Source organism: Belonocnema kinseyi, chromosome 2 (assembly GCF_010883055.1).
Source record: "Belonocnema kinseyi isolate 2016_QV_RU_SX_M_011 chromosome 2, B_treatae_v1, whole genome shotgun sequence".
Classification (NCBI taxonomy): domain Eukaryota; kingdom Metazoa; phylum Arthropoda; class Insecta; order Hymenoptera; family Cynipidae; genus Belonocnema; species Belonocnema kinseyi.
The window spans coordinates 23021875-23036693 of NC_046658.1; the positions used below are offsets into that span (position 1 = coordinate 23021875).

At 35.7% G+C, this 14819-nt stretch overlaps 1 protein-coding gene and 1 long non-coding RNA gene across 3 annotated transcripts in view; one reads left to right on the forward strand and one right to left on the reverse strand.

Moving 5' to 3' along the window:
- The window catches only part of LOC117167136, a 92762-nt gene extending 81642 nt beyond the window's left edge, over positions 1-11120 (forward strand). Inside the window, exon 4 of the long non-coding RNA XR_004466359.1 lies at positions 8020-11120. This is a non-coding gene — a long non-coding RNA (uncharacterized LOC117167136). The remainder of the gene's footprint in view (positions 1-8019) is intronic.
- Positions 1731-6100, reverse strand: LOC117167134 (programmed cell death protein 2). Of its 2 annotated transcripts, none has more exons than XM_033351826.1 (5): positions 5904-6100; positions 4255-4631; positions 3506-3761; positions 2261-2363; positions 1731-2172 (listed from the first exon to the last, which is right to left on the reverse strand). In XM_033351826.1, the coding sequence occupies exons 1-5, from the start codon at positions 5915-5917 to the stop codon at positions 1984-1986; spliced, it is 939 nt and encodes a 312-aa protein (XP_033207717.1). In that variant the 5' UTR covers positions 5918-6100; the 3' UTR covers positions 1731-1983. The 2 variants fall into 2 exon arrangements, with proteins under 2 accessions (XP_033207717.1, XP_033207716.1); XM_033351825.1 differs by having other exon boundaries at positions 3506-3941; positions 5904-6098.
- Positions 11121-14819: the final 3699 nt, after the last annotated feature.

The window sequence follows — 14819 nt, forward strand, 5'->3', positions numbered from 1 at the left end:
GCTTCACAAAGAGATTGAATATTTAAATGACCCATGCGGATCAGCCAATCTTCCAAAGAATTTTTCTTCGGCGTCCTAGTTTTGACATCAGTCTAAAAAATTTGCTTACACTCTGCATCGCTTGCGCCACTAAAAAGATATAGTGTTTTTTTTCGATTTGCAGTGAGCAGCACATTTCAACAATTATCAACTATCTCGGCCTTGGATTTAATGAGAATAACATCATGTCCCTTATCAGTAATCTTTGCGACCGAGGCGAGATTCGTTCGTAAGTCTGGAACGTATAAAGTGTCACTGAACTGTATAACTTTTTATTACAATCTATTTTCGTCAATGCCGTCGCGGTTCCCTTCCCGAATATGTCCGTGCTTGCATTGCTAGCCAGATTTAATTTTCCATATGCATTATCTTGACAAGTTTTCGTAAAAGATTTGATATCATTACACATGTGAGATGTTCATCCACTGTTAACACACCAGGTATGACCCCCCCCCCCCCCCCCCCCCCATGTCCGATTTTAAACAATTCCTCTTCCAATAATACTTCAGACGTTCCTAGCAAACATACACCTTCGGCACTGTTTCCAGCCTATTCTTTAAGCTTTTTTTTAAAATAGTTTTTCGCCCGATATCCGATCGTACCACACTTAAAATACTTCATGTTAGAATTATCCTTTTCCGTCTTAGTACTCGTATCTTTACGCGCGTCAAATTCTTCTGAGATTTTTATTCGAAGTGTTTATAAAGTCGGTAATTTATCACGAGATGACATAGCACATCGAAAGTTATCAAAACTTTCTGGTAAACTTCGTTATTAAATTCGACTTCCAGCTCTGCCAACTTGTCCACCGTATCAAAGAAACTTCAACAATGTTCTCGTGCATCATCTCCTTCAAACATTTTTAGACATTCACTGATTTAACAGGGCAGCCTTCCGCGCTGGGCCTTTGGACTGGTATATAGCCTCCAACCTAGACCAGATTTCACGCGCAGACGTACAAGACTTTATTTGCTTAATCTCAGACAGATTCATTGCAAGCACAATGTACGACAGTGCTACCAACTCGGCTTGTACCCATCTATCAACAGCTTCTTGTGATTGCACATTTCCTTCTATCACCTCAGGCTTTACGACACTTCCTGAAACGTAATCCCATGCGTCTCGAAACGACACAAACTTCAAAATTCATGACAGCCACCTGAGTTCGTAATACTAAAGTTGAATTTCGTTCTTTCCACTTATAATTTCGCGACACGTTCTGGGTCCATAACCTTTTAGAAAGATCAGAGTACGAATTGATAAATTAAGTACACGATAATTAAGTAAGAATAGTTTGTATTCAGAAAAAATCAAGAAGACACAAGATAGGGTATCAAGGTAACAAAAAACAACAAACAATTGTAGCACAGAGATTGTATCGTATTTAAATGCTAATTTTAACGTTCATAAACTCATTGACCTCAACAACACCCTGAACGTTGACCAAAGCGTTACACTCATAGTAACATGATACGGGAAATGCGTGACAATAAACATGGATGGGGGGAGGGGGAGAAGTCCGAAAATTGCATATCATTTTGAGCAATGCACTGGTAGTGACTTCTTACGTGACACTGGCTTCGCAAATCTACTTCACAAGAGTCAGGACAAAACAAGCGACACGAACCACCACACCTGGCCCGTAGAAGTCAAGGCAATGGATCGAGGAATAAGTTATAGTTTAAAAGTTTCACAAAAGATATTTTTATATTCGTTTTTACTTCAGACATTTAGTGAAAAATACCCTCGGACATAAATATGAAACAAATAGAATATATTACATTTTCAAACAAAAAATTTATCGATAATAGCCATAGAAGAAAAATCAAGAAAAATCAAGAAAAAGGAGAGGGAGGGGTAACCTTATTAATTATTCACTTCTTGTATACTAAAAATAAGTAATGACATAAAATTTCAGAACTGAAAGGAACTTATAAAATATTTTTATGGAGTATTACTTTTACAAATATTAACAGTTTCATTTTCGACTATATCCTGTTTCCATATCCATTCTGATACATAGCCAGCTTTTGGCACGCATGATTTTTTACACGTAAATATTCCTATGATACCCCAATCGAGACTATTTATCGGATCTTCAAAATCGAGGTAATTTATTAGCTGAGGCATTATCTGGAATAAAATATTTATTTTTACTTTAAGATCCTATAATCCTTTCTAGATAAACATGATTCATATCTTCATATCTTTCTTTATATACCTGGAATTCAAATTGCCTTTCTGAATTGCATTCTTCACACTTCGGAATATATTCAACTTGATTGATTGACGAAATGTACAACGGAAATCCTCCTCTATCGTACCTGTAAATCATAGAAATACTTTTAGTAGAAGATCTTGGAGGAACAGCTATAATTTTTCAGTTTTTTCCGCGCAGTACATGATTGTATTAGTTCTTTTTCTTGTCTGTAAACCAATCTTATTCTCCTTTTAGAGACTTCCGCGAGAGATAGATCCAGTTAGAGATCTGTTAGGTTTAAGGATTTTACGTTGTTTGGTAAGTATTATTTTTGTAACTGGTATTTTTTCTTCAAAGAAAGGAATAGATAGTTCGATTTTCCACGGAAGCAGATTAAGGGTATATGACATCAACTAATTTTTTTGTTTTGGTTCTTTATTTTGTTATTGGTGAAGTCAAGACCAATCTGGAAGTAAAAAAGGATCTAGAAGGTCGTGATTATTAAATCTTTTCTTCGCCAAAGGCGGAGTATCAGCCATACCCTAATCGACGGAGCAAAGAACTGGGGTGCAACAAAATACCGTGCCTCGTAGACAAAGTGTGGATGTATACATTTTATTTGATAAGTAATATTGCTTTCTTTATGAACTTCTTGAATTAATAAATATAATTTGACAAGTTACTCTTTAGAATAATCGCATACCGGTAAAAACTTCAAATCTTGCATGTTATTGATTTTAATTTGGCCAAGCCAAAATTGTAAAATCCAAATTTGTTTCGTTAATTTTCTTATTCTGCTCCATCAGAGAAATTCTGTAACGGCCTAGTCTAAAGATATAATTTTATATATACCTATTTTTAATTGTTAAGATGTTTGTATTTTTATTGACATTCTAGCGAGATTCCTCACTTTCCTGGCATGTAGAGGCTTTGCAGATAAACTACGCCCCAAAAAACCCGAATTATCTCTTTTTATGAAAATGATTCATCGTGAAAGCATAAAATCTATTACGCCACTCAGTCTATATGCTAAACATCGTGGGATTCGAATTAAAGTTACCTTTTATGCAAAATAATTTTCTTAGATGTTGAGACGAGAAACAACTGGTGTCCTCACAAAAGTTCGAGCGCAAGAGCTCAATTGTTTTAGGATAAGAAAAACATTATTTCCAACTATTGTAAAAAAAGTTTAATTTTTTTTATTATCGAGCTTGGAAAGAGCCAGGCAACTCCGTTTATAGCCGTATTTTATATTTTAAACTTTACCTTAACACTTGATCTGGATCGTTTTTAATATGTTCTTGAAACTCGAAAAACGTTACGTCCTCTATTCTATTAGACATTTGAATTAAATCAGCATCCACATTAGGTTCAGATATCAAAGTGCCTGCATGTCCACTTGTCACAAGGCTTTCATATTTTTTGATTTCCTGTATTTCCTTTTTAATGTCCTTATTTTGAAAGTATTTCTCTAAAATTGCTTCTTTTTCCTTTCGTTCTGGCTCGATAACTAGTTCAAATTCTGGGAAAAAAATACTTTTAGAATCTACCTCCTTTTCAGTACCACATGATTCCTTATGGCCATTTTCCCAGTCGAATACTTGATGTAAGTGACAGCAGTAATCTACTTTTTTGCATTTGGCGCAATGACTCGTGGACAAAATTCCACATACATAGCAGATTCTTGTCCACTTCTCAACGCCTAAACATTGAATACATAAGAGTTATCATATTCACTCTTAAATTTATATAGTCGAAAGAAAAGAATTAATTATTATGGTTCAATGTTTTTATATCGCATAACATAAAAATTCATTTACGTTTTATTTTTAATACTCCTTTTTATCTAGGTGTGTAATTATCATATACACTATTGCCGGCGCATTTATTAAAAAAACATTTCAGTTAGAAACCCAGGAAAAAATCTTCATTACAATCAAAGGACATCGGGGTTCACCGTCATGCAATTTAAAAAAAAAATTAACCATCTCTAAACGGAAGTTTTTGATTTTTACTTATGTCTGTTCTCCAGGCCTTGTTTTCTTCTGGAGGATTAGAAGGATAAAATTCGTTGAGTCTTTCCAACTGAGATCGAACAACCTTTAAATTCCCAGCTTTATTTGTTTTGCAACAATTGGGATTTTTGCAGATAAATATATAAAGGGTCCTGTGAAAAGCTCTGGCATCTTCTTCATAAGGAGCGTAAACTTGACATAAAAATATACAAGGATCTTTGCAGTAATCGCAAGAAATTTGATCATTTTTGGGTAGTGTCTTTAAATTTAGCCACGCCGGATTTCCTCCTATTTTGCTTCGAAAGAATCTACTTTGTAATCGCCAAGACTCACATTCTTCTGCGAAGCCAATGTCCACTTTTCCCATGTTGCTCAACCTTTCAAAATGGCATAATAACTGTTTTAATATATTTTAATATAATTCGCAAAGTCTTGTTAAGATTTGAAAAAACCACAAATGAATGTACCGTATATATCTTTAAGGTCAGCTCGTGGGCTGAGACTAACTCATTACTTAATATTAAGGGGAGAGGGAACTCATTGACAAAAAGTAAACAGAATAAATTAAAACTAATTTAAAAATTAATTTGCAAGAGAAAAGTTACATTGCGGTTTTTCGTTGTACTGTTTTAGTAAAATGATCATTGCGTGTTAGAGGTTAAGTAGTTTATCTGCTGGGAGCAGTAATGGGATTAGGTAGTTGTACTGTGCGTAATAAGGTGATGAATGCTCACGCTGGGAATAGCGAGTGAGAAGTCGAAAGATGCTTCCGTGGCCCGAGAAAATCAGGGAGCATCTTACCGATTATCTACTTCGTTTTTAGATAGTTCGTTCCCAATAGGAAATTATCCTTGTACTAGTTTTATAATGTTCTCTTAATTTAAGATTATGTGTTTATTATTCGCTCATATGATCATTATTTTTTATGGATACTCTAAGTAAAAAATATTATCAAAAAACTTATAAATTTTAAGTTTATCCTAATAATAAAATAATAAAGTAAGACTAATAAACAATATTCAAGGAAAAGTGACAGGAGCTCCAAACTCAGTAAGCAAAGAGAAAGAGGAATGATTTAAGGGTTCAATCCCCCACCCCCTCCACCTACGAGACTGCTATGATGTTGTCTCGCTACCGCATTCACTCTACTTTATGTTTTTTTAAATATTTTATTTTGACATTCTTTATGGCTCAATCCCATCTATATATAAACTTCTACATTATTATTCAAAATAATACATTACGGCAGTGATGCAAAGAAACGCAATAATGCATGCCAGAAAATAAAATTGCTCTTATATTTGAGAAAACCAACTATTAGAATGTCGCAGATGATCAAACGAGCTCACCAGAAAAATTAACTACGTCGACTTATAAAATTTTTCTAGAGAACGGCTTAATTGATACGACATCTGATACTGTGGCTGAGTAGCATTTCAGTCTCGCTTTTATAAACAATAAAATCACCCTAAAGATTTTTAAATTTTCCAATTTATTTTGCATAGAATTTTCTGGTCATATTATAAATATGACTCCTAATAGGTTCTAAATTATATTTTGAATGTAGATATAATTTTTTTGTCTTTAGATGTAGCTTTAACGGTCATGTGCATGCATTTATTTTCGTATTGATTTATATTTGAACTTACAGGTTCCTGCACATCGGAGCTGCATACGTTATTAGAGCTCTAACAAGCGCTTTATAGATTATCAGCTTATTTTCAATAACCAATTTACTTCTTCTATATCTATCAGACAATTCAAGAACCCTATTATCCGCACAGACTTCTTTTTAATTTGATTTATTTATTGGATTTTAACCTGAAACATAATGTGAGTCCTAAGTACACGCCTCAAGAATCTTGTATAATATTAATTTACTTCAAATAAAAATCTGGTACTAAATTCTTTCCTGATTTTATTATTTTTTAAAATAATAAGTTAAGATTACTCTATATTTATTTTTATCATCCATCTTTCAAAATATTCTATTAGAATTTCTAAATATAATTGGCTTTTCTATAGATAACCTAATTCTCTACGATTCAATATGGATCGCAGTATCATTTGCAAATATTGACAATTTGACAGCATTAATTTTCGCGATATCATTAGTATAATAAACAGGATACTGTTACAACTAGGATTCCTTTCTTCTAATTAGTTAGCACTATGCGCTCAAGGGAACAAAAGAAAAAACAGAGGGAGAGTGCAAGCTCAGCATTTCCTGTTGTCTGGCAGCGATAAGAAGCAAGGTGGACGGCGGACTTGGGATTTGATGCAATGCCTGGTCAGCGGTTTCGTACTTAGAGCTGTATACACGCGCCTGTGATTAGCGGTGGAGTAGCACCTTATACGAAACTGAAATCCTAGCAGGACCTGAGGACGAACGACCGTGCACGCAGGGAGATGCCGCACGGTCAAGTAAAGTAGTTCCTCCCCACATATTAAAACCAAGCGCCCTGCACCTTCGGTTGCACATTATCTAATTGTCGCAGAGGCAAGTAGGTCGCCGGGCAGTTTAACTGTTCCTGTAATACAGTTCAGGTCGCGGTGTTTCTTTTGTCGCCTGTTCTTTGCTCGTCTCTCGGTTCTATCGGGAGACAAAAATCACTTAACGCAAAGAAAAGAGAGGCTTCGAATTTAAATCAAATTAATTGATTTAAATTATTTTCTTATCATTCTGACTGTTCCTCTTGCCCTATTATTTGGCAGATGTTTGAGCCTAGTTTTCTGTTTTCTTTTGTTATTATTATGTGAATATAAAAATAAAAGGTGATATAAGGGTAACTCCTTTTGGTTGTCCAATCACTATTCTTTCTAACTAAAAATCAAAACGACAAAGGAGCAGCAGAACGATAGACTTCCCTGAAAGGTAATAGGTAAGAGGACATGCTCATTACCTTATTAATACGAAGAGCATAAATTTCGCTACTTGGTGCTGAGGGAAAAGCATTTGGGGATTATTCGCCGATTGTATATTTTCCGTTCGTAACAAAAGCTGGTGCAGTGGTGGGATATGTCCTCACTGTTGTTGCGCATCCTATCGTTTCATTTATTTTATTTTTTTGAAAGAAAAGGATTGAGAAGTTATTAAATACAAATTCCTTTATTTTGGGCCGTTCCAAACGCCTTTTTATCGGCAGAGTCGGATCCTGTTATCTACCTTCTATTCTTCTTATGTCTCAATGAAGTCTTCGCAGAATCGTGCGGAAGGTTTATTTGCGTTAGAGCCAAAGGTTTATCCATTTATTATTTTTTGACAAACGTTTGCGCATGCGTTTAAACGCATGCGCAAGAGTCGCGCAGGGCGATAGGTTCGCGAGAGAATCGAACGCACTATTGCCCGCAGATCAGAATCGCTTGTTACGATCACCCAAACAGACACAAACGCAGACTGTCAATTGTCAATTGAATTAAAAGCTGCGCCTAAAAACGGCCTTCGGATTAATTCAATTTAGTCATTGTTTATTTCCTTAGATAGCTTGGCCTCCATCGGCGGAGCAATCGAAAATCCGTAAACTACAAAAGTCTGACACGAAACCTGAGGCAGGACGGACTGGAGAAACAGATATATTATAAAGTGAATTGAATTAAAACCTGCGGCTAAGAACGGTTCTTGGATTAATTTGATTTCGCCTGTGTTTGTTTATTTTCTTTTGAATTTTTTGGCCGCTATCAGGCGGAGTAATTGGAAGACTAAACACTTTTAAGAAAAAAAATTTTATTTAGTTTTAAGTTCATGTCAGATTCTTTTGTCCCCAGTGGCGCACCACGTAGGAATATACGCCGAGCAGGTAAACAAGTGCGGGAAAGATTAGAGCAGGCGATAGCGCAAGCAAATATCATCTCTGCAGTCATTCAAGAGGAACCGGCCGAATCCAGTTCCATCGACCAGCGCCCCTCACAAAGCGAGACAAATGTCCTGGGGACAATAGGTTTCGTTGCGGAATTTTCAGACCTCTTCAAGGCTGCACTCAACAGAGCCGAAGCGGCGAAACTTCTCTCAAAACAGTAAAAGAAGACAATAGAGCACACGAAGAAAGGAAGGCGAGCCAATAATGTCAATCGATCTAAGGCTACGATCATCAATAATTATCGATTTAATTTAAATTATCGAATTAACTTTTATCAATAACTTAGTGAAGCCTTTAAAAAAATCGATCCCGATTCACGCAGTTGAACCTACTGCGCGAATTCCTGTAGAGCCAAACCGAAAAGTTTGGGAAGGTCCTGGCGATAACGAAGTTATTATAATAGATCTACCTTTAGAAGAGGCTTTAGAGCAAAGGAGGGCGGTGCGAAATCAAGAAATTAGGGTTATTAACGTGACGTCGATCAACGTGCGGGAAGATTCGGATTCGGAAACAATAACCACTCCGCTAGAAGCAGACGAAACCGAAGTACAGACGATAACGTTAGAGTAGTAATTTGGGGCAGCAATCAGTTATTGTATCGGTCCCTTGCACCTCTTCCCTCGCACCCTTGGGACATCCTAAGGCAAGCGGAATACTGGGCCAAGTTGCTCAACGCGTTCTGGGTTTTTAAAAACTTATCGAACTACCGAGCATGCGCCCACATATAGGTTACGTCCAGGATGAGTAACGGAAGTAATGGGACAGAGGAAAACCATGCCGTAGAGAGAGTCAAACCCAGGCTCATAAAAACCTCCAGTTCACTCCGATAATATGGCGAATACGCAAAACTTTAGAGGCCCAGAAATGGCGGACCCGGAACCTGCCAGGATAAATCTGAATGCTTCTACGGTGGCGGAAATGTATAATTCGCGCGCCTACATTAGATTTCAACATAGCACGAACGCTCTTCGGCCGAACCCAGTAGGCAATGCTGACAATGCCGCGATGTTTATGGCACAATCAATCCCAGACACCCTTTGAATTCAACAAGAAGCTAGTTATATCCGAATTTACGGTGGAAAAAATATCTCAATTAGGAGGCAGAGGGACTGCAGAATACCCTCCACAACTACCGAGAACGTTTAGAGCGGACTGAGTCTCACTGTAGGCTCACTCTAAGCACTGACTGTGAGAAGTCATTTTCATACACCAGATTAAGAACAACAATGGCCACCACCGAAATTCTACGCAACGAATTAGTTGGCGCTATACAAGAGCTAAAAGAACATAGGCTCACGTGCCGTTAAACTGCCAACCAGTAGGCATCGAAGAAAAAGCATGTCACCGGGTACGCGACCGTCTCATATGTCACTCAACATAGTCCATCTACGACGTTGTTCTGGTCCAGAGTTGCGAGATTGAATTATTACGACATCCCTCAATAGAAGCTCTGAGGAGCTGTGACATTAGAATCACCTACGACCAACAGCCGTACTGGATTCCAATAGGCACACTCGGAGGCTGGTTGTATTGACTCAGTTTCCCTGAAACAGCCCGCCTTACTTGCAACGGGAAACCTACCCAAGAGCATCGAATAAGTAGAGTAGGTCTGATTCAAATAGCCTTTGGGTGTTGATTATGAACCGAGAACACAGTATTACCAGCAATTACACTTAAGGAAAACATGCAAGAATACGTGCATGAGACACCACTGGCGTTAGATCTGGTCGAAGTATCCCCCATCCTTGCCCGAAATCCGAAGAATGTCAAAGTTTTGCCCGTCACAACAGAAAGTAGTTCCAAACCATGGCAAAGGACGGACACTGATGAAACGCTCGCAGAACTTGAAGACAAGTTGTTAGAGCTAGAGAAAAGTCGACACCATATAGAGCTAGGAGACCAATATCGTCGTTGTGCTATGCTTGTCGCAGAGACCAACCAAATTTTCAGAGAAGGGATAAGACGGAGCAGAACTCAGCCATCTAGAGTATCCCTAACAACTCGCGTTCCATGTCTGGAGGCACGAAGAGCAGGGATAAGAAAGCCAAGGAGCACACGTCAGAGTCGGCACCTCGGCTAAACCAGCCGACCAGGGAGGCGGAAGAAGTCATAAGTTTGAGGCAGGAGCCTAAACCAGCACGGCCTACAATGCGTAAAGTCCCTCCGCAGGATATAGAGGGTCTTGAAAGTGAAGTGGAGTGTGACAATAAGTGAAAAAGGGGGTTAGGCGGTGAAAAGAAAAAGGGGCTTTAGACAAACCAGTGCCGTAACAAAATCAATATCGGGAAAATATGTATAAAATAAGAAAAAGGACTCTATCATCAACATTTTACCGGGTTTTACAATTATCACTGCAGCCGTCAAGGGACGGCGGTCATAAAAAGGCAAGATGGGTTGTTACAACCAAGATTACTTTCTTCTAATTAGTTAGCACTATCCACTCAGGAGGATAAAAAGAGAAACATAGAGTGCAAACTCAGCATTTCCTGTCGTCTGGTAGCGGTAAGAAGCAAGGTACATACATAGCAAGGTGCATACTCGCGCCTGGGATTAGCGGCGGAGTAACACCTTATGCGAAACCACAATCCTAGTAGTTGTGGAGGACGAACGACGGTGCACGGCAGGGAGATGCCGCACGGTCAATTAAAGTAGTTCCTCCCTACCCATTAAAACCAAGCTCCCTGCACCTTCGATTGCACATTATCTAATTGTCGCAGAAGCCAGTAGGTCGCCCGGCAGTTTAACTGTTCCTGTAATACAGTTCAGGTCGCGGTCTTTCTTTTCTCGCGTTTTCTTTGCCCGTCTCTCGGTTCTGTCGTGAGACAAAAATTAATTAACGCAAAGAAAATAGAGGCTTCGAATTTAAATCAAATTCATTGATTTAAATTATTTTCTGATCATATACTCTCTGTTTCTCCAAAGTCTGGGGTGACTACCATTGTATCAAATCACTGGCTGTTCCTCGTTCCCTATTATATGGAAGAGTTTCGAGCCTAGTCTTCTGTATTCTTTCTTTATTATTATGTGAAGCTAAAAATAAAAGGTGATATAAGGGTAACTCCTTTTTGTTGTCCAATCACTATCCTTTCCAACTAAAAATCAAAACGACAAAGAAGCAGCAAAACGATCGACATCCCTGAAAGGTAATAGGGAAGAGGACGTGCTTATTACCTTATTAATACGAAGAGCATAAATTTCGCTATTTGGCGCGTAGGGGAAAAGCATTAGGTGGTTATTCACCGATTGTATATTTTCCGTTCATAACAAATACTTATAACGGTCGAAGAAAGGAAAGACAGTTTTGAATCTACTGTATCTGAAATTGTTTGCATATTGTAACTTGGAAAATTTAAGTATGACAATTTTTAAATAATTCCATCATGCCAGACTGTATCTTTCCTCAAACATACCCAAATTTATCAGGTATCAAAATATTATGTTTAAATTCAAGTTTCTTTATTCTAGTTAATATGGTAGTTTCGAGTATTTTGTTTAATGTGGTCAATATTTACAATAGATTCCTTGGTTTTGTTATAGGATTTATAAATGACCTCGTAGGTCTCATCTTCTTACATATATTCGGTTAAGCTATAGACTCTGTAAAAATATTTAGTTTTTGCTCGATTCTATCTTCATTACTAATTACTAGGCCATGAACTAGTTCCATTAAATATATGCTACTTAAATATAGACAACACTTTGTCATTTTTCAAAGAAAATTATTATTAATTTCTAAATTTGCCAATTTGTTAGACTGTTGTTCATTATTTTTATGTCTTTCCATTAATAGTTTTAGCAAGCTTATTTTTTGGTCTTAATTTCCTTAGTCGTAGTTTTCTGTCAAACTATTCTTTGATCAAGCTTTGAATTATATAACTCTTTAATTTTATTAGGTGAGTATTTAATATTAGATTTATTTTGATTATAAGGTATTGATTTATTCAAAGTTTACTGGGTTAAACCGACGAGGTAGCCCACAGCTGCATTTATTTCCTCTTTGGAAGAAATATTTCTACTCAATACTATATATTCATGAATATGCTGCTAATGTTTAATCCAGTTTGCTTTTTTTGTAGTTAGGAAAGCTTACATTCGATAGAGTTAATATTTCATAATAATAATAAAATAATCACTGGAAGATAATCAGAATTTAATTCATCCTCGACGTCTAAGTCAATATAAGCAGATTATTTTTACCGAGATGCATGTGGGTTCTTGGCTAGTGATTAATATTGCTATTTTTTCGATATCGAGTGATTTACAGGGTAGCCATTTTAATTGACGAAATAAATTCCCGGTCATTTCCCGGTCCAAATATCTGTCAAAATTAATTAAATTTTTTCTACAATTTTCATAAAATCCTGTAAATTTTCTACAATTTATTTACAATTTGGATGTATAAATAAAAATTGAACATTTATTATCAAAACGGGACACGCTCGAAATACCTTAGTTTCAGTTGGCCTCTTGGTTATTCTCGTTCTTGATTTTTTCAAGATGGATTTTCAACTTTTTAAAAGCATATATTGATAGGAAATTTCATTCCACATATTCTTATTTCTCGAAAAAAGTTTCTAACTCACTCCAACTCCTTGAATAAGAGGACTATCGGGATGAAATTTATAGGAAACATGCATTTAACTGTTCCGAAAGTGACAGTAATAATGAAATTTTGATTTTTTTCCAAACATTTTTTTATTAATTTATTCCCGACTCAAGTCGTAAATTACGCATTGACACTTTCAAACATTTCGTTTCGCTGAAGAATTTCGAAAAAACCGAAACTTATCGTTATAAAAAATTCGAAGAGGTTTCAACAAAGTTTTTTGGAAAACGTCAAGTAATTCTGACTTGTGGTTTACCAATAACAATTAAATAATGACCTGATGCTCGACCGATATACGTGCGAGCTTGTGCTAAGGATGTGTCTTGCGGAGGTGAAGATCTTGCCTGTTGACACCGCGATCAAAACAAAGCACGATTTGTTGCCATTTACCTTATATGGAAAGTAGAATACAGGAGCACAAAGAAGGTTGAGAATATCCTTTCTTCCATTCTTTCTATTGCTCATTTCTTGCAAGTTTATATTATATTCGGAAATGTGAAAAATTGATCGAATTTTCAATAAATATTTATTTTTGTGCTTATATGAATTCAATATTATTATTAATCCAGATCATTTCTTCTTCTAGATTGTGTAACCAAATGATTCGAAATTGTTTTTTGTGAAATTATTATTTTGACCGCATCAACTGGATCTTCGCCTCCGCTAGACACATCCTTAGAAGAAGCTCGCCCTTGTATCGGACGAGCGTCAGGTCTTTATTTAATTGTTACTTTCGGAACAGTTAAATGCATGTTCCCTATAAATTTCATCCCGATAGCCCTCTTATTGAAGGAGTTAGAGCGAGCGTAACGCAGAAATATAATGATTTTCAATTTTGTCAGAAAGTAACAATTTCATGATTATCCAGAAAACTAAAAAAGTTAGAAACTTTTTTCGAGAAATAAGAGTATGTGGAATGAAATTTCCTATCAATATATGCTTTAAAAAAGTTGAAAATCCAACTTGAAAAAATCAAGAACGAGAATAACCAAGAGGCCAACTGAAACCAAGGCATTTCAAGCGTGTCCCGTTTTGATCGCGGGAGGCCCAATAATAATTTTTTATCTTTTTAAAACTTCTAAATATCTCTTAAAATTACTTAAATTTTGTCTACAAATGTTCTTTTTTAAATTAAACATCAAAATGTAACACTTTTACTTACAAATAAAGCATTTTTCATACACAACAATTAAAATTGTAACGTTCAAAATTTAAATGCTCTTCGAAATTTTAACGATTCCAGGCTTTCTATGTCAAACAATTCAGTTAAAGATTCTTTAATTTTAAATATTTCGTTTCAATTTACCTGTCTTAAATAAAAATGCAAATATTGCTAAATATTTAATAATTAATCTTTTTTCAATTAAAAATTTCAAATTGAATGGATTAAAAATTGAATATTTTAGAATGAAACAATAGTTTTAATTTAATAAAATCCTTTAATTAAGAATATATTATTACGAAGTTATTTTTAAGTTGAAAATAGTTTATAAACTTTCAGTCACACGTTCACATTTGTTTAATGACTAAAACTTCAAATTTAAACCGTTTAAGTTGTAGCGTTAATGTCTGAAAATTCTTAAATTTTGAACTGATTTAAAATCATTTTGTCAAATCGTTTTTGTTCACATTCTATTACTTAAAGTACAGATAAATTAAAATAATTTATTCATCAAATAAAAATGTTTTTTATCCAAAATTTGCAACATTAAAGGCTTTTATTTTGTATTTGATCAAGTATTTGAGAAAGCATTTAAAAATTCTTTACATTAAAAATGTAAGGTTAAAAATAAAAATTGTAAATGAAAAATTTGTAAAGTAAAAAAATTTGAATTAAAATTTGAATTGTAAGCTAAATAATATCATAATTGAAAAACAAAACAATTTAACTAATTATTTTTAAACTGTTGAAATCCAACGTGGACAGATTTTTCTTTTACAAATTTGTAAAATTCTCGGTGAAAAAAAAATTCACTGTCATTTCCCAGTTTTTCCCGGTCTTAAAAATTTCCCGGTCATTTCCCGGTTTCTCGGTCCAGTGGCCACCCTGGATTTAGCTATAATAAAAGTGTCAAAAAGTAGAACTACATGTATGTAGGTCG